Source organism: Bos indicus x Bos taurus, chromosome 23 (genome assembly GCF_003369695.1).
Source record: "Bos indicus x Bos taurus breed Angus x Brahman F1 hybrid chromosome 23, Bos_hybrid_MaternalHap_v2.0, whole genome shotgun sequence".
NCBI lineage: Eukaryota > Metazoa > Chordata > Mammalia > Artiodactyla > Bovidae > Bos > Bos indicus x Bos taurus.
This window is the reverse complement of record NC_040098.1, coordinates 21,863,208-21,890,414: the sequence shown is the minus strand read 5'-3', so window position 1 is coordinate 21,890,414 and position 27,207 is coordinate 21,863,208. Positions and strand designations below refer to the sequence as shown.

Sequence of the window (27,207 nt, the reverse complement as noted above, 5' to 3'; positions counted from 1 at the left end):
TAACACTTTGCATGACAATAGGCTTTAAAATAGAATTTAAAAACAAAAAGGGAGGCTCATCCTAGTAATATTCCTTAAAGTAGTAACTTATCATCTAGTTTCCATTTGGCCATTGGATTTCTCAACAACTCCTAGCAAGGAAAAAAAAAAGGAAAAGTGTACAAAATATAAAAATATAATATCAAGAGAAAAGTGTGGTCACAATCAAACATTAAGTGCAGTGAAGAGGCAAGTAAGTGAATCATCATGTCCATGAGTAATGCTGTGTCCATCTTCATACCTCTTGATGGATTTCCAGCACAGCAGAAGACTTCCTGACTGTGGTTACAGTGTGCAGCCTGGACACAGGAGAAGAAAAATGCAATTTAATATATAACACACACACATATTTGTATATATACACACAGTTATATGCACATAAATATGATGATGTCAAACTTGAGTACCATGAAGATTACTTGTACAAAACTTGAATTTCAAAGAGATGGGAAATAGTAATCAATTTAGAATATTCAAAGTCAAGAAATTCCTTGAGCAGAGCTTTCCAAAAGCAAGCCACTTGCTTAGAGCACATTTCCTGTGCCCTAGTGAGTTTCCCGTCCTCTAGGACAAAATTCACTGCACACAACCTACCACTCAGTTGGGCCCAGGGACTCACCCAGCTAAGGTGGTCAGGGGAGGCTTGATTACAAGCAGTGCCAGAGTTTGGGGCTTTGTTCTTTATCTTTACTAAGATATTAGGGATGTAGAATACCTGGGTCCTTCACTATGCACCCCCAGAGTCTTCTGAACATGCCTATTCCATCTACAATTGGCCTTGCATCTGAAGTTTGGGTCACCTGTTACTGGTGATAAGTGGACTCACTGGGCCTTAGGTGAGGCGGAAGGCCTATGACTTCCTGAGCTGCAGTGGCAATGTCTTCCTTCCCCAGACTCTGGTTCACTGACTTTCAGTCATGGCTGTGTGTGTGAATCATCTAGTGGAAATAACCAACCTAACAACTGACACTTGGACCCAATCCAGAACAATTAAATCCAAATTTCTGCAGATGGGTCCAGGCAGCAGTATTCCTGCAAATTTCCCTGGTATCTCTAATACACAGCCAAGGTACAGAACCCCTGCTTACAAAATATGGGAGACTATTATGGATAATGTACCCCATGGACTGTAGCCTACCAGGCTCCTCCATCCATGGGATTTTCCAAGCAAGAGTACTGGAGTGGGCTGCCATTTCCTTCTAGGGGACCTTCCCAACCCAGGGATCGAACCCAGGTCTCCTGCCCTGCAGACAGATGCTTTACCATCTGAGCCACCAGGGAAGCATTATGGATAATACAGTGCAGTGAATAATGACACTTCAAAAGGGGCTCTTGGGCACATTTTCCCCTTCAGTTCATCAGCTGCTACTGAAATCTCAGGAAACCTCAATTCAGAGGGGGGAGAAATGAGTTAACATTTAATGAACCATTGCAATTACTCAAAATTTATTTCTACAATCTCATATTTAACACATTAGCTCTTTTATTTGAATTCAAAATATTTCCCAAGAGGATCTCCCAGTAGGAGTAAATACATTTTGGAGCTCAGAAAATGAAAGACCAAGGATAAAATAAATTCAGTTTAATTCAGTTGAATTATTCTGGTAGTACATGAACCACTCTGGACTGGTTTCCCATCATGACACCTTACTCTATAGTCCTCCACATTACCTATTTTCTTAGCTTCTTAATAAAAACAAAGACAAATAAAGACTCCTTTTGTGTGTCTTCTTTGGAAAGCTAAAAAGAAAATTCTAGTGGCCACTTCTCCATCTTCTAGCTCTCCCCCAAAATAGATCTTTCTAGAATCTGAAACTCATCACACCTCTTCAGCATTTCTTCCCTGATGCTGCTCCAACCTCTAGAATCCAAGGCTCCACCCTGTTTTATCACCAGTAACTGATTTTTCCACCAAAAGCTGAAATTCTGGAGTAAGGAAGGAATCCTTGTCTTCCTCTATATTTCCTATAAATGGCTAATAGGAGCAGGTGAATGGAGTTCTCTCTTGCCTGGCTGATTTTTCCAAAGGTTTGTGGCCCTTAGTTACTTTCTTCCACATAAGTTTTTTTCTCCTTTTATTTTGGGGTGTTGAATATTTATGTGCTACACTTGTGAGCAAATATACAGAACACAGAGTCAGTCTGAAGCAAAATTACGAGGCACGTGAAATTTGCCTTCAGCCATGCCTGTCAAATTCCCATCTCCTTCAGAAGAAAAAGTGCCTCACTAATTTCTCCCACAACTGCTCTATTAAAACTATTCCCTCCATCTGCATTCATAATAGTATTAATAGCTGATGAGGGCAAAGTGACATTACATCCAAAGTAGATGCATTTTAGCGTTTAAATTCAGGCTTCCCTCATGGCTCAACCGGTAAAGAATCTGCCTGCAATGTGGGAAACTTGGGTTAGGAAGATCCCCTGGAGAAGAGAGAGGCTACCCACTCCAGGATTCCAGAGAATTTCATGGACTGTATAGTCCATGGGGTCGTAAAGAGTCAGACACAACTGAGTGACTTTCAGTTCATTTCGTTCAGTTCAACAGAGACCAGCAATGTGGAAAAAAAAAGAACACTAACCCCACCTAGCTCTTTTTACATGGGCATTTTCTGTAATTACTAAACTTGAAAGATGAAATCCTAGGTCCTCCCAATCCTAGACTCTGAGTAGTTCATTTTCCCAAAGATATAGTTGTTGTTTGGGATTTCCCAGGCAAGAATCCTGGAGTGAGTTGCCATTTCCTTTTCCAGGGGATCTTCCCGACCCAGGGATTGAACCTGCATCTCCTGCATTGCAGGTGGAGTCTTTACCACCGAGCCAAAAAGGAAGCCCTATAAATAGCAAAATCCTTCTTAGACCGTGGTCTCCTACCTCCAGGTTGTGTAGTCCTTCCCTTAGACCACAGCAGCACTGACCACACTGCCTATTGTTTTGTGCCTTTTAAATCTATTTTATTTGATGTTGTACCTACGTGCTAAGGCAATTCTGGGTCAAAACATTTGTCCCTTGTTCAAGCACAGTGAAAGATCAGGGTCAAAACCCACATCTTCTCATTAGTCCCACCTTTTTCCGCTGTTCCATACTCACTCAAGGAAAATGAAACCTATCTGGACCTCAAATGAGTAAGAATTAAGGGGCCTTCTCAACATTCCTCACCTCAGACCTTGAATTTGGGGCCTGTCCCACATTCGAAGAAGACTATCCCTGATTGAATATAGAAGATGACCAACTCACTGCTGACTCAGTCTGAGCCTTTCCAGCCTTTAGGAAAAATGATGTTGGATCCCCAAACTCACTGGTCCGTTGTGTAGCAGAAGATGTAAACCAGGACATCAAAATCACAAAATGTAGGAGAAAGGAGTACAAAAATGTAGATTTTTTTCTTGTTTAATTTTTTAAAAATTATACTGTGACTTAAGGATCCTTTCAGAAAGTGGGATAATTAAAAGCAACACAGTAGTCATAGCATAAAATAGTATTAATAATAAGAGTTAACATTAAAAATGTAGATCTTTCAGAACGTGTTTGAACTTGAGTGAATATCAGTTTAAAGCAAGTATCAGTAGATATACATATAACCATGTGTGTGTGTGTTAGTCACTCAGTTGACTTTTTGTGACCCCATAGACTGTTGCCCACTAGGCTCCTCTGTCCATGGGATTCTCCAGGCAAGAATATTGGAGTGGGTTGCCATTCTCTGCTGCAGGGGATCTTTTCAACCCAGAGATCACACCTGCATCTCCTGTGTCTCCTGCATTGCAAGCAGATTCTTTACCATCTGAGCCACCAGGCAAGCCCAGGTATGACTACAGATGTAGTTTAAGCAAGAATCAACATGCTTGACTTTTGAAGCCCAATAGACCTTCGCCTTCCTAAAACCTCTGTGTCCTCATCTGACAAAGAGAAGGAATCATATGGGGTTTTTGTGAAAATAAAGAAACTGGCAGAGGTTAAAAATGTCATCTCCCCTTCCTTTGCCTGTCCAAATCATACATCTTAGTTAACAGAAGAAATATCCCAAACAAGACACTCCTTTATGTTGTGAAAAGTTAATTTGGGATCAATGACATGTGGCACAGTACTCTTGGAGTGAACTGAATCTGGTTCCACATAAGGAAGATGATGGATGCTCAAATGGGCATAGCTCCGTATCTTAGCTGCTCCACAATAAAAAACCGAATCACTGCTCTCACCCTCTACTCCTGTTGTCCAACTCCTCCATATCTGATTACTTGATTTTAGGAATTTTGGTGAACAGAAAATAAAGTCCTCCTCACATTCATCCTAAGTGATGAGCTCTAACCCTAAGAAGGCAGCATGTCCTGGTGGCTTGAACCCCACGGAATTCTGAAACAAAGAGGGTGTCATTCATTTCCAGCTTCTGAAATTTTACCTGAAGTCTTCCAAAGATTTCTTCTTGGTGGCCTTCAAACCACCAGTTTGGCAACAGGCAAATTTGTAATCGATGACCTGGTAAATGATGGGGTTGTACATTGCTGCTGATTTTGCCAGGAGGGTTGGCACCACAGAGAGTTGTATGGGGATGGAGTCTGGCCGTCCAAAAGCTGACCACACGGAGACCACTGCATAAGGAATCCAGGCAATCAGGAAGCCAGCGCAAATCAACATCGCCACCTGGTGAGGGAAAGCGACAGAGAACAAAATCGAGACATCTGGTGGAAATGATGGGGGGTGGGGAGGAGCAGGTAGCCTATTCACACCTAAGGAAGTCTGTCTATCATCTTTTCGTTTATCTTGCCAGTGGGAATCATATCATATGGATTTCTGAGATATTCAGCCAGAAAAAGTAATGACTATTGTTACCCTATTCACTGCATTCTCCACTCCAGAATTTGAACGTACCCAAAAGACCCAATGTTTGACCCTATAAAAGCTGTCAGAATGTGCCCACATGGAGCAGGAAAAGCATGCTAAAAAGACATCTGTGCACCTGAAATTTCCAGACTTCTCAACCCACGTTCACTTGGAAACTAGATGAAGAATATGTTCACCTTGATGAAATTTTAAATCACCCACATTTGCCTCGGGAAACTTAGAAACTCTGCCTTTGTTTGAAATTCTAATAGGAATCTTCTTCAGAGATTTCTATGAAATGTAATTTCCTTCGGCTCAAGTTTTTCTCAAGTCTGAGGCTCAGGTAGTAGAAATCCACTTGCTACAGAGGAAAAGAGAGTCAGTGAGTTCAAACCAAAGTGACACAGTTGTATGAAGTGAGACTTTTCCAGCAAGTATTTTTCTCTTTCACCAAATTATATTTACCTTTAGGAACCTCTTAACTTTTAGATCAAAGAATAGTTAGAGATAAGGTTTAACCCACCCTGACTAGCTCCTCACTACCTCCAATTCAGTCTCTTTAAGAATGTAGTCTGACCCTATAGGTTATCCCACTTGAATCCAACAAATCTTTTTAGCAAGTATTTGTGTGAGATACTGTGTAGGTTCTATGGGGACACCAGCAGGCTTTTGCACCTTTGCTCCATCCCTCTACGGCAGTCCCCAACCTTTTTGGCACCAGGGACCAGTTTCATGGAAGATTATCTTTCCAGGGACCGGTGAGGGGAATAGTCTCGGGACGATTCGAGCACACTTACATTCACTGTGCACTTTATTTCTATTACTATTACAACAGCACCACCTCAGATCATCAGACGTTAGATCCCGGAAGTTAAGGACCCCTTCTCTAAAACACAAACAACGGCTCAACAAAGCTGAATATGGTTTAAGTGCCAGCTTGAAGGAGGACAAAATTACATGCTACAGAGAAAAGTAAGAAACAGTCTCAGGAGGAAGCTGGGATACAACCTACACATTGGCAAGTGGAAATAAAGAAACATGAGGCCAGCACAAGCAAAGGCAAAGACGGGCATGTGTGAGGTTTGTACAGGACCTAGTGAGCTATTTGCTTTGGTGTATGAGAAAACACAACGGGAGATCAGACTGGAAAGAAAGATAACATCCCCGCCCTCAGGGGTCTGTATAACCTACTACTGAGCTTGCACTGAATTCCATGCGTCTGAAAACATTAGTAGGATTTTGGGCAGGAGACATATGAGAGGCGTGTTTAGGAAGATTAACCCATAAAAGAAAATGCGGCTGGAAAACATAGGAAGCAGAAAGGTCATTGTTTATTCATTCAGCCAACAAGCATGACTGAGCATCTCCTGCATGTTTGTGTTGAGGATAACAATGAACAAAGCAGATACAATCCCTCCTCACCTAGAATTTCCATTCTGAGCAGGTTTGTTAAGGCAATAAGCTAAACAAGAAACAAGAGGGATCTTAATGAGAGTTCTTTAGACTTGAAAAGGAAGTCCAAGCCTTGGGTTTTATTTTAATCTAGAGCTATTTCAGGCCCTAGGTGAGAGGTGACCTAACTTCAAAGCTTCCTTAAACTGTTATCTACTAGACTATTCTTTCTGTAAAATGGATAATGAAATATACTCAAACATGCCCTCTGTGTGATGAAGATCTGGTGTTGTTCACTTGTATTTATTTTCCTGTTTCCCTTGTACTTTTGATTAGCACTGCCAACATCCCTTCTGCCTTGTACAGTCTTTTATGGAGTTTGTGTCATAGGAATTACATGAGCCTGGTCTAACCAATGGACTGCGGGCTCCTGGCTACAGTCATAGGAACAAGGTTGGACTTTTGACTATAAACAGCATAATCAGATCCACCTTGGGATTTCATAAGGCAGTTTTAGGAAAAGTCAGCCTTCCTTATATCTTTGAGCTCCCTACAGCCCTGGGAGGATGAGAGGATGGAGCTATTTGAGGTCAGGTGACTGCAGCCATGAAATTAAAAGATGCTTACTCCTTGGAAGGAAAGTTCTGACCAACCTAGATAACATATTCAAAAGCAGAGACATTACTTTGCCAACAAAGGTCCGTCTAGTCGAGGCTATGGTTTTTCCAGTGGCCATGTATGGATGTGAGAGTTGGACTGTGAAGAAGGCTGAGTGCTGAAGAATTGATGCTTTTGAACTGTGGTGTTGGAGAAGACTCTTGAGAGTCCCTTGGACTGCAAGGAGATCCAACCAGTCCATTCTGAAGGAGATCAGCCCTGGGATTTCTTTGGAAGAAATGATGCTAAAGCTGAAACTCCAGTACTTTGGCCATCTCATGCGAAGAGTTGACTCATTGGAAAAGACTGATGCTGGGAGGGATTGGGGGCAGGAGGAGAAGGGGACGACAGAGGACGAGATGGCTGGATGGCATCACTGACTCGATGGACATGAGTGTGGGTGAACTCCAGGAGTTGGTGATGGACAGGGAGGCCTGGCGTGCTGCGATTCATGGAGTCGCAAAGAGTCGGACACGACTGAGCAACTGAACTGAACTGAACTGAACCGCTTCCTCTTTCAGCCCCCAGACCCTCATTTAAGAAGTAAAATAGGGACTTCCCTGGTGGTCCAGTGGTTAAGAATCTGCCTTCCAATGCAGGGGATGTGGGTTCAATCCCTCATGAGGGAACTAAGAGCCCAGATGCCACAGGGCAACTAAGCCCTTGCACCACAACTAGAGAGACGCCTATGCACAGGAACGAAGAGACTGCAAGCCACCACGAGGACCTGATGCAGTTAAATAAATAAATACTTTTTAAAAGAAGTAAAATAACAGTTCCCATCAATAAAGTCACAACAAGCTGGTGTGGAGGATCAAGGATGAGGAATGAGATACCAAATGTTTTCTTGATAGTTAAAGCCGCAATATTTGTGCATGCTTTTTTGTTTCTGAAATTCAACTGGAAAAGTTTTCCTTATAACAAAGTCATCTCTGCACATGTGTATTTCAATATGCTTTTGCAGACCTGAGCTATTGTATGCAGGAAATGGTCTGTACCCCTCAGTCTTCTTGACCTGTGGAACAGCCTGTCAGTAGGGTGCGCTTGCCCTGGGAACCCCATATTTGTCAGGTGTCTCAAGGAGGAAGCATGAGAAATCCACCAGTAAGTCTCAGGTTCTAAAGTTCTACCCAAAAAGTTCAGGCTCATCTCTAAATATTAACAGCAGCAGAGAAAAACCTCAGCAATATCCATTTTGCTGTGACAATCGAAATCCCAAGCAGATGAATCAAATGAGAGCAGACCTCGTGGACATCCTGAAGCCCCGAGTTAGGGTCCTGGACCAAAATTCTCACCTGTGCTCAGCAGTTATCAAGGAGACCTAAAGCACACGTGCAACTCTCCAGCTTGCTTGCTTTCCCATCCTTCTACAGAAGCTTACCCAGGAGAGATGGTATTTGGTTTGGTCTGTGTGACTTTTTTTGTAAATGGACTGGATGCCTCAAAGCTCACAGTGAGGGTCTTTTTTTTTTTCTCCTAAATCCCCAAATAAACAATAACAATATAAATAAAGCTTGCTTTCGCAGATGTCTGGAAACTTAACATAGCTCCATCCTTTTTCCTTTGGTGAGTCATAAGATGGTTTCACAGTATCTCAAAAGCTGTTTTCTGTGTTGCTGCCAAAGGCATTGACAAAAAATAGACTAGCTCTTAGTCCATAATATTTTCTACATTTTACATATTTCCTGTTTTTATGGGCATGTGCAATGGAGAACAGTAAAGACTTAAGACATTTGCATTTTGTTATCCTTTTTAAAAGAGAGAAGAGAATTAAAATATACCAAAGCTTTTAAATACATAGCAAATGAACCCATGTGGTTTTCCTGAGATTTGAATAAAGCTAAATACTTTAAATTGAATGACTAGAAATCAAGTTTTGAAGTAGAAAGAGGGGAAAAAACTTAGATCTTAAAGTACTGCATAATGTTACTTATGTTTTTGAAGTGAACATGCAGTGAACACGAGGCACAATCATTTTCTATAACCTTCTCATGTCAAAATATACTCCACAAAATGTTAAACATTGAAATATTAAATGTTAAAGTTACTTTAGGAGAGACTACAAAAATTTGCAAAACTTTCATGTGACAGTTTTCCCAGAAATTTTTTTGTCTTTGTTTAATTTGTTACAATATTGCTTCTGTTTAATGTTTCGGCTTTCTGACTGTGTGGCATGTGGGATCTGAGCTCCCCAAACAGGGATCAAACCCGCACCCCATGAATTGAAAGGCGAAGTCTTAACCACTAGACTGCCAGGGGAGTTCCTCCCCAAAACTTTCTACTTAACTTGGAGCACATTTAATCTTCCCACCAGTCTGCTCTTTACTTTTCACATTTCTAAATGTGTCTTCATTTCTATTTTCCAAAATTTCTCTCCCAAATATCTGTAAACCAGTTCTAATATAGGCACCTGTACCATCAATCTCTTCTAAGTTGTTTATTTTTTAATTGCTTCATTTTTATCACTGTCTTTTGGTTCACTGAGAGAGGAGTAAAACTTCAAATTCTTAAATTAGACCGTTTTTGTGGGAGGAAATTCACAGAATATGTGTTTAGCTTCTACAAAAGAATCACACATCTGCAACCCAGTTGATTTTAAATATATCTTGCTGCAGAGGACCAAGAAATATACCGGTATGTTACAGCTATGGTTCAAGCTGGTATTAAGTGCCACACAAGCAAAACTGCCCACCATGGATCAATTCCAGTGAATTAACCAGTTAAAGCAAGAATAAAATAGGGATGAAAAAGCTTTATAAGGCTCTACCTCTGACACCAGTGTATCTGAGACATTACAGCAGAGGAGTTTTCCAAGAAGGAAAGTCCTCTGTCCTGTCTGTGTGTGGAGGCAGCGTGGAATAGTGGGAGAGTCTGACATGGAGGTGGGTTTCCCAAGTGGCACAGGGGTAAAGAATCTGCCTGCCAATGCAGGAGACACAGGAGACTCAGGTTCAAGCCCTGGGCCAGGAAGATCCCCTAGAGGAGGAAATGGCAACCCACTCCCAGTATTTTTGCCTAGAAAATTCCATGGACAGAGGAGACTGGAGAGATACAGTGCATAGGGTTGCAAAGAGTCAGACACGACTGAGTGACTGAGCGCGCACACACACACACACACACACACACACTCTGACATGGAAGTGCTCAGAGGTTTGGATTCCAGTCCCCATTCATCTCCACCGAGCACTGTGAGGGAATCCCTGACTCTCAAGCCCTGCCACCTTAGTTCCTTCCACCAGGCTCCTTTGCCCAGATATAAATAAGACTTCAGCCAATACTTGAAGCTGCATGCTACCTTGGATAACAAAAGAGATAAGGAGATGACTTGATGTGGGAGTGTAGGCTTAGAGTCAGGGCCAACGAGATGGCATAAATTCCCCACCATGAACGAGGCTGAATCACATTCCGGAACCAGCTAGACAAAGAAATTTCAGTGGCTGGGATGAGATCAGGTCCCAAGAAGAGAAATCACCACATCTGTGCGTTTAAAGACAGGGCAGGGAAAGGGTGCCACCTGCCAACAGAAAGCCTACAGTTGGCGGGAGCACAGGCAGGATCAGATCTGGTTTTTCTCTTTTGGGTCTAGCCAGCAAATATATGGATTTGTTCCCAACCAGAGGGGAAAATGATATTAAAAGATAGCATTGCAGTGATAAATGCCAGTTGTGAGGCTACAGTCCTCCACATGTGGGCAGCCTGCCATTGAGAGATGGCACAGAGGGAGCTGGAAAATGGTGACCTACCTTCCTTGGCGCTCTATTCCCTCATCTATACAAAAGCGGGGTAGTAATATTTCGCTTTCACATCACCTTTAAGAAATTAAGTAACTTGACCACTCCAAACACGTCTAATTTGAGTTTCCTCTTTCCTTCTATTTCATCAGCAGAATGATGACAAAGGCCAACTGTCTCAGGCCCACCTTCATACACTGATAAAAAAAATTTCTTTCTGAGAGCCCCGATACCTCTGTTATTTGTTAGCCCTGGTCGCACTCCAACTAGAAAATATTAATTCATACTTTTTTTAAAAAATGTAGAAGAAAGAGCAGGATTCTTCACTTCCCAATTGCCGTTTTCTCAAATCTTGAAATACCACTACTCCATAAACAAGCGAAAGCTGTGACCAGAAGCGGCGGATGTAAATTAGGTCATGTCACCCTGCGCATCTGTGTTTGGGGCTCTGAGTCTAAAACTGAACATAATATTCCCTGACGAGGCAGTGGCTGGCTTACAGAACAGAACATACAGATTTCTAAACACCTAGTTCAACCAAACAAGGGAGACCTCACTATTCACTCTAGATGAACCGAGGCCTCCGAGGCGGGGTTACTGCTACTCAGAGGGCAACGCATGCACAGTCCGAAGGCCCAGAGATATTAGCAATTGAAAGCTATTTCTGCAGACTTTTAAACCACCCAACCACGCTAGCTATTTCCATAGCAATCCTTTTTGTCTTTCTTGGCTGTCACTCAACAGAGTCCCCCAAAAGCTGCCTCCTAGAACCTCCTCGTGGGATTTCAGGGACAAAGGAGCCCAGATCCCACTAGGAGGAAACAGCTCCCTGGGCAGGTCAGGGAGGCCTGAGGACAGCCTGGAATTTCACGGAGCAGAAGCTCTGGGCTCCAGCCTCCACTGGGCCCCCATCACCCTTCTGCCTTCCTGTCTCCACAGACATCATTCTCTCGGTCCTCTCACCCAAACCCCAGAATCGCGCACCCAGAAGCTACCTTGCAACACCCAGCCCACCCCCTCCACCCCCACCAATGCACACACGGGGCCACCAAACACAGGGGTCCCAGCAGGAATTCTGTTTACCTGGACAATGTCATCTGACCCAGCCCTGATCTGGTCACTGATACTGCGCAGCTCGTTACTGATACTGTGTATCTAGTTACTGATACTGTGCATCTAGTTACTGATACTGTGCATCGGCTCTCAGGGTTCAAGCTGCACACGGCTGCCACTCTGACATCTGGGGCCAGGAGCCTGCCTCATTTGGGAGGCCACGGCACAGTGGCAGGGAGGACACACAGGGGACCTGAGGGTGGCACCAAGTTCCCCAGCTGGGCTCCGTGGGCAGCATCGCCCACTTGCCCAGCACTGAGCTGAGCTCCCTGTACTGTATAGTAGGCTCCCAAGAGCATCTGTTTTACACATGAGAGTGTATATATGTCAATCCCAGTCTCCCAGTTCACCCCTCATTCCCTGTTCCAACCATGTCCACACATCCATTCTCTTGAGGCATGGTATTAAGTCCTAGGGGCACAAAATGAACCAAAAGACATGACTGTTACCCTCATGGGCCTTATTGACTAGTAGCAAAGACAGACATTGACTAAACAGTCACAAAATAGGTATGCAATTGCAAATTACTTTTAAATTGTGGCAAATTCTAATAGGATTTGTACATTTGTACAAGCAACAATGAAACATTTATACAGGAGAACTTGAATTCAACTCAGAGACTGCTTCTATGGGAAAAAACATTTAAGCTAAGAACAAGTAAGAAGAACCAGAGAAAAGGAATTCATTAATTAGTTTTAAAAAGAAATACAATTCAGCTTTCCCACCAACTGCCCTCAGAGTCCACATGGGGGTCCTCTGACTCTGCACCCTCAGTAATAAATAACATTCAATGAGCAATACTGAAGAGAAGCCTTTGAAGGAAGCAGAGGTTTTTGAGTTTTAAAAAGACTTCAGGGACTCCTGAAGTGGTCCAGTGGTTAAGACTTCTTGCTCCCAATGCAGGGGGCATGGGTTCAATCCTTGGTCAGGGAACTAAGATCCCATATGCCACCTGGCACAGCCAAAAAAAAACAAAGTTATCTTAAAAAGTCTTCACAGTCAATGTGAAAAAAAAAAAAACAAAGCAAAACAAAATACCTCCTTGGGCATAAAAGGGACAGAGGCCCTCAAGCCAGGGGTCAAGAGAACAGTTAACATTGATCAAGGTAATTATGTTAACACAGAGTATTCAATTATTTGTCATCCCAGCAATCCTGATTAAGCATCTCACAGACGCCAAGCACTGGAGAACTAGAGCAAATAGCACTTGCCCTCATCCAGCTACTGTCTTGTAAAAAAGAGCCACAAAGCTGTGTCATTCAAAAAAGGGAACGTGCGACTTCCCTCATGGTCCAGAGGTTAAGACTGAGCTCCCAGTGCAGGGGCCGTGGGTTCAATCCATGGTAGGGAAAGTTCCACAGGCCACAGAGAGTCACCAAAACAAAAGCAAACAAAAGTGGATATGCCAAGTGCTCTGATGGGCCACAGCAGAGGGACTTCAACAAGCCAGGAGGGATCAGAAAGGTTTTCTGCTAGAAATAAGAGACATTAAGAGACATCCAGGTGTCCACAGGATTTAGATATTAACTATAGGCCTGGGATATTGTGGATAATCTGTGTATTGTGTACATGCTCAGTCACTTAATTGTGTCCAACTCTTTGTGACGCTATGGACTGTAGCCTGCCAGGCTCCTCTGTCCGTGAGATTTTCCAGACAAGAATACTGAAGTGGGTTGCCATTTTGTCCTCCAGGGGATCTTCCCAACCCAGGGATCGAACCCACATCTTCTGCGTTGGCAAGAGGAATCTTTACCACTGAGCCACTGGGAAAGCCCTCAGTGTGTGTCAAGTGAATAAATATGAGGTACCAATATACACAGCATAGTAATATACAGAAAAATTCATCAAAACTTCTCTTATTTCCTTCCTGTTACCCTACCATCCCCTTTGTTAAAGCAGCAGCACAAGTGTTCACTGCAACAGCAGAAAGGTTTTTACAAGCAGAAATGCCCAAAGAAGTAAAACATTCACTTCTCAGCCTCTGAATTTCAAAATAGAAATTTGAAACTTACAAGAAAGGAAACAGTTGAGAGAAAAGGGTTTCGAGTGTGACAAAAATGACTTTGAGTATTTACTATCAGAGACGTGTAAGACTAGAGGCATTAAGCATACTTACTGTGTGGACATGTCAAAGGGATGTACATGGATTTAGGAGCCAGTTTTCCAAGCCCACAGTGAGTCAAGGGCCTGTAGCTCTTAGCAAGGGAGAACCTCAGAGGAGCTAGTAACTGACCTTGAGAAGCTGTCCTGAAAATACTCCACTAAACTAAGCACAGGGAGGAGCAATAGACTCTCAATACATTTGCAAGAGCAGAAAGCTCATGCCTCACTTCCTAAGGTGCCAGCCAAGCTCCCAAAATCCACTCTGTGGGTTGCCACGGAAAGATGGGGAAGTAGCTCAAATTTCTAATGCGCCCAAAGAGCCCTTAACAGTTGAAAGAGATAGGATGCAAAGTGACCTATGACAATGGATGCCTGAGGCCAGAAGGAGCCAGGGTCAATAAATTGACAACAACCAAACCAAGAGCCCCACCCACGGGTCCTACAGAGTCACAGAGACCTCTCTGGAACTTACGTAGAGTCTAGGAAGAGGCGGAAAACCTGATTCAACTGAATTTATCCTGATCCTGTAATGTTGTTTGTTTTACAAGGTCAAAGGCAGGCATAAAAATGAGATGGTACTGTGTCGTAGGAATACAAAGAGGTGTTTTGTTTTGTTTTGTTTTGTTCGTTTCTTTGTTTTTTGTTTTTCACTTTGCACACCTTTGCAATTTTGGTAATCTGTGAAATTTCATCCTGCTATAAAAGTCTGGCAAAACCATTTTTTAATTAATCAGAAGGAAATTATAATATGGAGAAAAGTTTATAGCTAGAACATCCATATTTAAGCTGATGAGATCAGACTGGCAAAATGTAGGCCTAGATAATTACCCACCTAGAAATAATTAGAGGACATCAAAAATGAATGATTTTGATCCCATAATGCAGTGAAGTGGCCTTTAAGTAATAAGCTTTTAGACCAAGCCATTCTGGAGATCAGAGAGCGCCAAGCGAACAAGCAAACCCCTGATCCCAAGAGGTAGTTGAATGAGGACAAGGTTTCTAAAATTATGAAAAGGTCCAGTGAAGGTTTTTCTACTTATTTTTACTCGGTACAAAAAAAAAAAAAAAAACAGGATAAAAATTAAATAGTATTTTAAAACAGCTTAAATTTAGTAGAGAAGGTGCCACAGTAGAAAGATGTGTTTATTTTTCAATATGGGTTCAACTGTGACAATATTTTTGCACAAATGAGAATAATTAGTGATGTATTTTTAGATTATATTGATACAGACATTATATACACAAATGAACTATAGATGTAATACATAATATTACATGTGTTAAGTGTCAGTCGTGTCCGACTCTTTGCAACCCCATGGACTGTAGCCTGCCAAGCTCCCCTGTCCATGGAATTCTCTAGGAAAGAATACTGGAGGAGTGGGTTGCCATCCCCTTCTCCAGGGAATCTTCTCGATCCAGGGATTAAACCCAGGTCTCCCACGTTGCAGGCAGATTCTTTACCATCTGAGCCACCATGGAAGCCCAATATATAATATGGACATCATATATAATATAGTATCATTTAGAATACATGTTAGAAACTACATATAAAATAAAATCATATACATACATGCCTACAGTTTTCATTTAGCATCACTTTGGTTAATCCGGTCTTGGTGAGTCTGACTATTTGGTCTACTTAGCGCAGGTTAAGGAGAATGATAACAATACGTCAAGTTTGGGATTGACATATGCACACCACTATATTTAAAACAGATAACCAACAAGGACCTACTGTATAGAACAGGGGACTCTGCTCAAAAGTCTGAAATAAACTAAATGGGGAAAAAAAATTGAAAAAGAATAGATACATATAGATGTATAGCTGAGTCATTTTGCTATACACCTGAAACTAACACAACATTGTTAATCAATTATACCCCAATATAAAATTTTAAAAAATTATATAAAAATAAATACAAAAAACAATGCATTAAACAGTGTACACTGTGCTTGCATGTGTATGCATAATGAGCTTCAGAAATTCTAACGAGCTGCCTACCCTCAAGAGTACACAAAGAACCAAATTCTAGAATGTTGGTAAAAACTGACTGTTAGTAGGTTGAGCTGAGGAATTCAACTAACGGGAGAGAGGCTGATGAGTAACAGACTCAGAGAAACAGGAGAAGGACCTTATGGGTTGGTGGATCCAGACTCACTGCTCAAGAGCAGCCAAACGTCTCAAAGCCAGTAACCCTGAGAGATGGAAAGAGGAGAGGATGTCATGTAACATCTCAGTAGCTTCATGACATGCCACACCACAGGGCTGCAAGGTTAACTGAGATCAGACACCCATGTGACAGACATTATCTTGTTCCCTGGGCATACCTCCACGAACTATTGAAAACAAACACTTTATCTCTTTTGTATTCACCCAGTTTCTAGAACAATGTATGCATGCTAGTTGCTTCAAGTCAAGTCTGATGCTTTGCAACCCTATGAACTGTAGCCTGCCAGGCTCCTCTGTCCATGGGATTCTCCAGGCAAGAATACTGGAGTAGCTTGCCATGCCCCCCTTCAGGGGTTCTTCCCAACCCAGGGATCAAACCTGTGTCTCTTATGTCTCCTGCATTGGCAGGCAGGTTCTTTACTACTACTACTCGTGCCACCTGGGAAGCCCTCCTAGAACAATACTTGGTACCAAGTAAGATTTGGATGAAATGAAATCCACATTTAACTTGGATTAATTTATTGGCATTAATTTTTTTTTTTTTTTTTTTGGCATCACAGACAGGAGCTAAAGGAAGAATGGGAAATGAGGATCTTAATTCACGATCCTGCATTTACGGAAATATTTTTCTTACTTAACACCTGATTATAAGCTAGAAGTACATCATGATTCCTGATGCTGCATTTTTGTCCAGCATCTATTTTTAGGTTACTTTTGGCTCTATTTTAAGGTTATGAGTATAGATTTAGAATGATGAAAACTTCTCTCAGACTGCCTCCTACTCAAATGTGGAGTTTAGGGAGTAGAGATCAACTGGAACCATCAAGAATCTCTAGCTCAAGAGAATTCACTGGTGGTCCAATCCCTGGTTGGGGAACTAAGATCCCACAAGCCATGTAATGAGGCCAAAAAGAAAATAAAAGAAAAAACTCTAGCTCACACTGTGCAACAAATAGGTCCTTGCATGACACTAAGAACTCTGAAATGGGGGAAGAAAACTATTATTTAGACAAAAGTTTTGACTTAATAGGAAGCTACCTGTGGTCTGGAGGGAGCTGTGTTATTCCAGGTTCCTGAGGCTAGCAGTCTCCAGGGTAGGTTGTAAGGAAACTTGAAGATGGTTATCAATCAACATGATGGATTGGGATACCAGAAGGATTAGAACTTCAGTGATTTTTTTTTTGACCCCACCATGAAGAATGTGGGATCTTAGTTCCCCAACCAGGAATTCAACCCACATTCCCCACACTTGAACCTTTGGAGTCTTAACAACTGAACCCACAGGGAAGTCCTTACATCAATTTTTATCTTTCAAATATAAGATAGAAACTAGAGTGTGCCAATATTAAAAACACCGCTTGGTGAAAAGACAACCCTCAGAATGGGAGAAATAGTAGCAAATGAAACAACTGACAAAGGATTAATTTCCAAATTATACAAGCAGCTCATACAACTCCCTGGTGGCTTAGACAGTAAAGCATCTGCCTGAAATGCAGGAGACTTGGGTTCAACCCCTGGGTCAGAAAGATCCCGTGGAGAAGGAAATGGCAACCCGCTCTAGTACTCTTGCCTGGAAAATTCCATGGATGGAAGAGCCCAGTGGGCTACAGTCCATGGGGTGGCAAAGAGTCAGACACGACTGAGCGACTTCACTTTCTTTTCATTTTCGTACAACTCAATACCAGAAAACCAAACAACCCAATCAAAAAGTGGGAAAAAGACCTAAACAGACATTTCTCCAAAGAAAACATACAGATGGCTAACAAACACATGAAAAGATGCTCAACATCGCTCATTATTCAGTTCAGTTCAGTTGCTCAGTCACGTCCGACTCTTTGTGACCCCATGAATCGCAGCACGCCAGGCCTCCCTGTCCATCACCAACTCCTAGAGTTCACTCAAACTCATGTCCATCGAGTTGGTGATGCCATCCAGCCATCTCATCTTCTGTCGTCCCCTTCTCCACCTGCCCCCAATCCCTCCCAGTATCAGGGTCTTTGCCAAGGAGCAACTCTTCGCATGAGGTGGCCAAAGTATTGGAGTTTCAGCTTTAGCATCAGTCCTTCCAAAGAACACCCAGGACTGACCTCCTTTAGAATGGACTGGTTGGATCTCCTTGCAGTCCAAGGGACTCGCAAGAGTCTGCTCCAACACCACAGTTCAAAAAGCATCAATTCTTTGGCACTCAGCTTCCTTCACAGTCCAACTCTCACATCCATACATGACCACAGGAAAAACCATAGCCTTGACTAGACGGACCTTTGTTGGCAAAGTAATGTCTCTGCTTTTCAATATGCTATCTTGGTTGGTCATAAGTTTCTTTCCAAGGAGTAAGTGTCTTTTAATTTCATGGCTGCAATCACCATCTACAGTGATTTTGGAGCCCCAAAAAATAAAGTCTGACACTGTTTCCACTGTTTCCCCATCTATTTGCCATGAAGTGATGGGACCAGATGCCATGATCTTCGTTTTCTGAATGTTAAGCTTTAAGCCAACTTTTTCACTCTCCTCTTTCACTTTCATCAAGAGGCTTTTTAGTTCATTATTAGAGAACTAAATTTTGCTCATTATTAGAGAAATGCAAATCAAAACTACAATGAGATATCACCTCACACCAGTCAGAATGGCCATCATCAAAAAGTCTACAAACAATAAATGCTGGAGAGGGTGTGGAGAAAAGGGAACGCTCTTGCACTGTTGGTGGCAGCGTAAACTGATATAGCCACTGTGGAGGACAGTATAGAGATTCCTTTAAAAAACTAGGAATAAAACCACCATATGACCCAGCAATCCTATTCCTAGGCATAAACCCTGAGGAAACCAAAATTGAAAAAGACACATGCATCCCAATGTGCACTGCAGTACTATTTACAATAGCTAGAACATGGAAGCAAGCTAGATATCCCTCAACAGATGAATGGATAAAGAAGGTGTGGTATATATACACAATGGAATATTACTCAGCCATAAAAAAGAACGCATTTGAGTCAGTTCTGATGAGGTGAATGAACCCAGAACCCATTATACAGAGTGAAGTGAGTCAGAAAGAGAAAGATAAATATCATACTCTAATGCATATATCTAGAAGAATGGTACTGAAGAATTTATTTACAGGGCAGCAATGGAGAAACAGACATAGAGAACAGACTATGGACATGGGGAGGGTGGGGAGAGGGTGAGATATATGCAAAGAGTAACATGGAAACTTACATTACCATATGTAAAATAGATAGCCAACGGGAATTTGCTGTATGGCTCAGGAAACTCAAACAGGGGCTCTGTATCAGAGGGGTGGGATGGGGCGGGAGATGGGAGGGAGGTTCAAAAGGGAGGGGATGTATGTATACCTATGGCTGATTCATGTTGAGGTTTGACAGAAAACAACAAAATTCTGTAAAACAATTATCCTTTAATAAAAAAATAAACTAAAAAAGAAAAGAAACAGAAAAAAAAACAACTTGATGGTGCAACATGGCATTTATATTGAGATTGCTGAAAAATACTTTTCAATATAAAGGTGAGATGTGATGAAAGTGTACAAACCACTGCATTAGGCTTTACTTGAATTCCTATAGGTCAGGAAAGAAAAGAGGAACTACAGTTTCTTTGGTCTTCCCTGGTGGCTCAAAGTGTCTGCCAATGCAGGAGACAAGGATTCAGTTCCTGGGTCGGGAAGATGCCCTGGAGAAGGACATGGCAACCCACTCCAGTATTCTTGCCTGCAAAATCCCATGGACAGAGGAAGCTGGCAGGCTACAGTCCATGAGATCACAAGAGTCGGACACAACTTAGAGACTAAACCGACCAACCAGTGGTTTCTTTACCATCTTCTACACACCAGATGACAGGATAATAGGCTTATTTCTTTGAATTCCCACCACAACCCTGAGAGACAGATGTTACTATTCCTGTTACACAAGATTCAAAGTATCTACCTCTGGGTCACAAGCCTTACAAAAAATCCAAACTCTTGTCTGTTTTCAAATTGTCTGCTCTTTTACAGAGCACCACAATATCTGATGGCTCAGATAGTAAAGAATCTACCTGCAATGCAGGAGACCTGGGTTAGATCTCTGGGTGGGGAAGATCCTCTGGAGAAGGGAATGGCTACCCATTCTTGCCTGGGAAATTCCATGGCCAGAGGAGCCTTGTGGGCTACATCCGTGGGGTTCCAAAGAGTTGGACACGACTGAGCAACACTAATATTTGAAGGACCTCCAACTCTGAGACTAGCATTTGCCAAGGCACTCAATGCTGCAGAAACTCCTCTTGTACGAAGAACCCATAGGAAAGCAGACACAGTAAGCTCTTACTGTATAAATAAGGACTGTCTATAATCACACCTATCAAAGTCCATATGTGCCTGCCTGCTCAGTCACTTCAGTCATGTCCGACTCTTCGTGATCCTATGGACTATATAGCCCTCCAGGCTCCTCTGTCGGTGGATTCTCCAGGCAAGAATACCGGAGTGGGTTGCCATGCCCTCCTCCAGACCAAAGTCCATACGAAACATTAAATACTGTGAGGCATTTTATGAGTCACAAAAGTTATTATTCTTATTGGTGAAATAATGTTTAAAAATCAATAATATCCTATTCAATAGAGGAAATAAGCCCCCAGTAGATCCACTGTATAAATTTGGTAGATATTAAATGTGTGTGTGTGTGTGTGTGTGTGTAAATGAGACTGAGATAGAGACAGAAGGGATACTATAAAGGTTTAAATAAATAAAACCAAGTTCAGAAGGATATAAACAGAGGGCTGAAGTTCTCCCAGTCTTCAACATTCCCTAGGTTCTTCACCCTGGGAAGTTTTAACTGATTACAGAACATGTCTATAAATTATGACTGCAGTTACCTTGGTCAATTTCACTTCCAGCACATGGCTGCTATGGATCCGACTGTCAAAATGAGCTACTTCTTTGGACGAGGACTTAACCTTGGCAATGATCTTCACATAGGAGAACACGATCACAGCCGTTGGGAGCAAGAGGCAGAAGAAGAGGATGTTCAGGATGAAAATCTGGCCCCCTACTGAGGCCTGGGCCAGCCACCAGTCCAGGGTGCAGGAAGTTCCGAAGGGCTCAGGTGCGTAGTCCCCTAGACCTACCAAGGGCATGGTGGTCCAGAAGGCAGCATAGGCCCAGATGACCGCCAGGCAGATGTAGGCGTGCTTTCTTTTCAGCCAAATCCCTGGAGGTGGAAGAAGAGCATTATCAGGATGTAATCTGCCCTCCACCCAGACACCTCCCTTCGACAGGTCAAATTCCACATCCAAAGAGTTGATCCATTGGATTCTGGGAGACGTGGTCAGTAACCAAAGCCGGAGGGAGAGTTGGGTGGAGGGAAGGAGAGCTCCAGAGCTTGGGCTCTTTTTCCAAGAGAATAAAACAGGAAGTGTTTTCACAGGGAAGGTTTTCTCTAGGCGTCTGGGAGCCTTGGGAGGGGGATGTGACAAAAGCTGGGGAGAGGTGGCGGTAAAAAGATGAGAGGAGGCTGTAGACGGTGGAAGATCTTGGGAAAATATCCAGAATGACCTTGGAGCTCCTATCCAGGATAAGAGGCTAACTGGTAGAATATACAAATGGAGCCTCAAAAAGCATGTGTTAAGGGTTCATCAGAGGTAGAGTCCTTTGGGGGAGAAATGAGAAGACACTGCTTGTGTCTAAAATATCCTTCTTCCAAAAAGCTTGTGTGCCTCTCACCTAAGAACTCGAGGAGTGGGGGTGGATGCCAGAGTCATGACGGTGTGGGGTGATGTTATAAGGGTTGGGTGAGAGCAGATTTTAACTCTTCCAATGTTATTAACACAACAGTCACACTCACAGCCAAAGGTGAAGAAGTGGGGAACCTAGGTAGAACATACCATGCTCTGCAAAGTAATTCTGTGAAAATATTTTCAGAAAAACAAAGGAAAAAAAAAAAACTCCGTGTTTCAGCACTGGTTTCCATTAGCCAAAAGAGAATTCCAAGAGGCAGAAACAGTGCAGTCAGTGAAGGAAAGCTGTAAAGCACTAGTGATCATTTTACAAAGTTCAATACCACCACCAAAGACAGGTCAGCCTGCTCTAGGGCTTCAGCCTCTACAGGAAGTTCCCTCCACCCCATTTATCGCCTGGAACCCAAAGAGCCAGAGAGGTGACTCCTCCCTGCCTTGGGTTTTGGTAGCAGAGAAGAAATATCGAATCATATTTAATAAAAGCCAAATGATTTCTTCAGCACAGACTCTGCTTAGCGTCACGTGAGGTCTGGGAAAATCAGAAGGGCCTAATCCTTCTCATTTCTAGTATTTGACCCGCTTCACGTAACCTTTCCAGACGTCAGTGTTCTTAGCAGTAAAATGGAGGAAATAAAAATCTACTGCTTACAGATTTCGAGAAGGGTGAAATGAACCATGCCAGGTCTCCTTTGCAAACTATGAAGGACTACATTGACATGAATATTCACTCCTGTGTTTGTTTCATTTGGCACTAACAAGAAACGTAACAGATGGTCTCCTTCGTCTCTATTTTTTTTCAAATAGACATCGTCATAAAATGCAAATCTCATGGACCCACCAGATAGGAGTAACAATCAGGTAGCCACGATATCTGTCAGCTCTTGGTTATCCATTATAACGCAGAAAACATTGGCACGGATAATTATATAAATTTACAGGAACGTGCATAAGCATATGTAGAAGCGTTTACGGTGAGGGTTGCTTGGTGAGGTGTTTTATACTTACATTCGGTTATGGTGAAAGGCTGTCAAGTACAGGAGGGAGTAGATTAGTAGATTGGTTCTGTGATGCTCCAGCAGTCAGAACTAGGACCAATGGGTGGAGGTTACTGGGAAGCAGTTTTGTCTCAATATAAGGAATAACATTGTAACAACCAGAGCAGACCAATCAGAGAATGGGCTGCCTTGTGCAGTAGTAAGCTCCCCGTCACTGGTCACTGGAATTACTCAAGAAGAGGCCAGGTGGCTGTCTGTCAGGGACGCCTTAAAACACTTTATCCCATTGCATGGGGGAAAGGTCTACATGGCCCCAAGCGACTTCCTAATTCCAACATTCCAAGATACCGTGTGGAGGGTTTAATTGTGCAACAAATCAAATGATGAACCAGACTATCGAGAATCAATCTTAGAAGAAGCTGGAAAGCATATACAGTGCCCATGGGAGTTGTGCCCTGCCGTGATTCTGGGGAGTGAGCAACATTATCTCCATATTGGACCTGAAGCCTGAAGTCAAGAAAATATTTAAAAAGCAGAGACATTGAGGTTTAGTATTCCTCAAATATCTTCAGGAAATTGAACTTTTTGCTTCTTCATCTGTAAAATCTACTTGATATGATAAAAATTTACTTGATATGATCAAAAATAAGTGTACAGAAAAAAATTGACTCTGATATCATCCAGAATAGGTATAATTGTATTTTTTGTATTTTATTGGAATTTTTGATTCAAATTATTTCTACTGCAGATTCTAAACTGTTAGAAAAAGCGATGCAAAATTTTTCTCAAAGATGAGCGCTGGATGGTGCACGCATTGGATCGTGACCCTATCCCCCACCCCAAGCTCCTGTATATTTCGTTTTTAATTTAGGATTGCAAGCTTTTAAAATATAAAGAAAAATTCTACCCCATTGAGAGTGTCACATCAACTTGATCTTTCCCATTCTGGGCTCCAGGCCATGTTCTGTCTCCATGGTCACAATCACCAAGCTGATTGAGACTGATGAGCAAAGCAGTGTAGCATGAACCAGTATCATTCTCTGGCTGCACCTAGTTTTCAATATTAAATTTAAAGGGCCAAATGCATCTCTTTCGGGTTCAATAATTTTTCCAGAAGCCCAAGAAGCCAAAGTATTACAAATTTATTTTTCACATTGTAGAACGGTCTTATCATTAAAATCTGATCACTAGCCTCTGAAAGTGTGTTTATGGCTGGCTCACCCCTAACCGATTCTCTTACCCACTGCTCTTTCTACATACCAAGACCACAAAAAGAATGTTGGCTGGTATTTCGTATGTGTGTCCTTTCCTGCAGGCTTGGTTCTCTAACCTGGAGGAGAATTCCTCATCTCTGCAGCCACAGGGAGCCTGAGTGCTAAAGGAGAATCAGAAAAATCTTTCCATATAATTATACTTACTACGCGGGGAAACAGCTAAAACATCTTGGACCCAATATCCTTTCAGTGCATTTTATTTCTTTTGCTTACATTGCATAACACAGTAAAAGCTTACACACTTTATACAAAGAGATGATACTTTCATAAAAGCATCGTAGCGAAACACCAGACATTCCTATAAAAAACAGTATTGAAAGAAACCTACATGGACACAGGTTCGAGTCTTTAAGTGTAAGTTAGAACAAGATAGGCTATGAGTAGAAATACTCCTGGTCTCTCAGTGTATTCATAATCTTTGTTTATTATCTCTGGGTAAAACATGTACCGCTCTGACAATCCACCTAGATTCGACTCTCAGGGAATAGAAACCTTCCTACTTACCATATGATAAATAGCAGATTTTCAGGTATCGGTCCAGGCTGACAGCAGTCATAGTGATAAGGCTTCCACAGCCAAAGAAAAATCCAGCCCATCCATACCAGCGGCAGCCAATCCAGCCAAACACCCAGCGGTGACAGAAGCAAGAGATGATGGTGAACGGTTTGCCTACAACTAGAGCGCCAAGTGACTTGTCAAGGGACGTTCCCTCCGGTTAAACTTTACCCTGCCCACCCAACTCGCTGTGGAGTCTTATCCTAGGCAGACAAGAGGGAGCTATTTTGGGAAACGTTAGGTCCAATTTGTTTACAACCAGACCCGGATCTCTAGGATTTAAACTATTTATCCCTGCAGCCTTCATCAGCTTGTTTTGTTTGTTACTTTCTAGAAAGTAGTCTTCTATTTTAATTCACACCCTGCACCCTCCTTATCCCGTATATAGTCAATCTTCCCCCTCCTTGAAGAGAACTGCTGAGGAAGCTTTCCAACGCCTGTATCTGATTCTGAAGACGGTTCCCCAACATTCATGCATCAGAAAACCCAAGTAACACATTCACAGCCTGCAAATGCTGGCCCCTCCCACCCTTCCCAGGTGTACCCTCCCTTGATACACTGTTAATTCAATCAAGTAACTCATCTTTATTGGGTGCTTTTATAAGCTAGACACACATCACCTCTAGCTGTCTACACAGCCGGTGCCATACTCCAACTAACTAGACTGAGCACCTTCATCTCAGAGCTTTCTAATCCTATTGGGTCTATACTCCATTGTCAGTAGGGAAACCCAATGTAAAAGAGTTCTTGTTTTGTTCAACAAATAATTATTTAATGCTCATTATGTATATGGTGCTAGAGGACAATGTGGAGATCAAGATTAACAGATTCATTTTTAACAGAGGAGACCAAACAATAATTTGTAAGATACGATATGATGGAATGATGGCTCATGATGAGTGGAGGGAAGAAAAATGAAACAGACAAAGGAGAGAGACAGAATCTGCTGTTTTCAATCAGATCAGGGAAGACCTCTCTGTGAATGTGAGGTGTAGGTAGATGTTAATCAGTGGCCCAGAACTCGAGCAAACATTTAAAGGGAAAATATTCTAGGCAGGGACAACAGCAAACTCAGAGTTTGAGCTAAGGGTCTGCTGGGTGGTGCTAAAGGCAGCCAAAAAAGGCAATTGACAGTGACTTGATGGAGGTGCCTGGGATCCATCAGCAAAAAAGATATGTTAGGCTTCTGTCTAGAGTGGAGCCTTTAACAAACCTCTGGGATGTCATCTAGAACCTTTGGGATGTCAAACCGTTTTTTAAATTTTTATTTGTTTGTGTGTTTGTTTGTTTGTTTTTGGCTGCACTGGGTCTTTGTTACTGTGTGCGGGCTTTTTCTAATTGCAGGAAGTGGGGGTTACTCTCTAATTGTGGTGCTCAGGCTTCTCATTGCCATGGCAGGCTCTAGAGCTCAGGGGGCTCAGGAGTTGTAGCATACAGCTTAGTTGCCCCAAGGCATGTAGAATCTTCCCAGACCAGGGAACGAACCCATGTCCCCTGTGTAAGCAGGCATATTTTCAACCACTGGATCACCAAGGAAGTCCATGCCAAAGGGATTTGATGAATGTTTTGGAAATGTCTCTCCTCAAACCCAGCTGCACGTTAAAATCACTGGAGGATTTTTTTGTTTTGCTTTGCTTTGCTTAATTTTAAATATCAGTGTCCAGAGTTCCAACCCCCAAATAATCTGATTTAATTTATCTCGAGAAAGCTAAGCCATCACAGTATATTTTTTATCTCCCCAGGTGATTGTGATACATATTCATGATTGAGAGCCATTGATATTTAAACAACAAATATTAGTTGTATAGATGAAACACATCTGGTCTCTAGGATGTGTTTTTCAAGGTGCTTTATAATGTACATATTAAAGCAAGGAAAAAATTTAAAAGACATAAACATTTTTAAATTAAATTAAAAAAGAGAGAACGAGAGAGAATGAGAGATCCAGAGGTTGGAAAAAATGGTCTGAGTTGATCAGAGAAAACTAACCCATGGAAGAAAATGCTTCCTGGTGAATTACTCTAAGAGACATGCAGAGCAGGTGGTTTATACAGCCCTAGAGCAGACCTGCTTGGCTGAAAGTATTTTCAATGGACCCAGCCAATTATGCATGCTGTATGCACTCAATCACTTCAGTCATGTCTAACTCTTTGGGACCCTGTGGACTGTTGCCAACCAGCTTCCTCTGTCCATGGGATTCTCCAGGCAAAGTACTGGAGTGGGTTGCCATGCCCTTCTCCAGGGGATCTTCCCTACCCAGGATTGAACCTGCATCTCCTGCATTTCAGGCAGATTCTTTACCGACCGAACTACCTGGGAAGCCCCAGACTAGTCTAATTCAAGTGTAAGCATCTGTCCGCTCCAAGTGAAGGATGTGGCTGAACTGGCAGGTTTCAGTCAAGCATCACTAGGGGGCAGCATGGTGAGCTGAGCGGGAGCGCGATTATTCATGTTGCGACACCGCCATCGTGTGTCCAAATGGAAAATGGCACTCATTTTGCAGTCTCGCAAATCACCCCCAGGCGCATCTTAACTTATTTTCACAGAAAGGGGCCAGTGCTGTCGTGCTCCCCTTAGTATGCATGTGTATTTCCCAAAGAGCTGACGATATTTCAGCCTGTCCATGCTGAGAAAAGTCTTCCCAAA

General features: G+C 42.4%; 1 protein-coding gene across 1 annotated transcript in view; it reads right to left on the bottom strand.

The window, feature by feature from the left end:
* Window positions 1-274: 274 nt before the first annotated feature.
* Window positions 275-27,207, bottom strand: part of OPN5 (opsin 5) — a 32,377-nt gene continuing 5,444 nt past the window's right edge. Inside the window, exons 3-6 of the mRNA XM_027523962.1 lie at window positions 24,511-24,681; window positions 20,877-21,211; window positions 4,432-4,673; window positions 275-338 (exon numbers count right to left, since the gene is read on the bottom strand). Of these exons, the coding sequence (XP_027379763.1) occupies window positions 275-338; window positions 4,432-4,673; window positions 20,877-21,211; window positions 24,511-24,681 (812 nt within the window). The remainder of the gene's footprint in view (window positions 339-4,431; window positions 4,674-20,876; window positions 21,212-24,510; window positions 24,682-27,207) is intronic.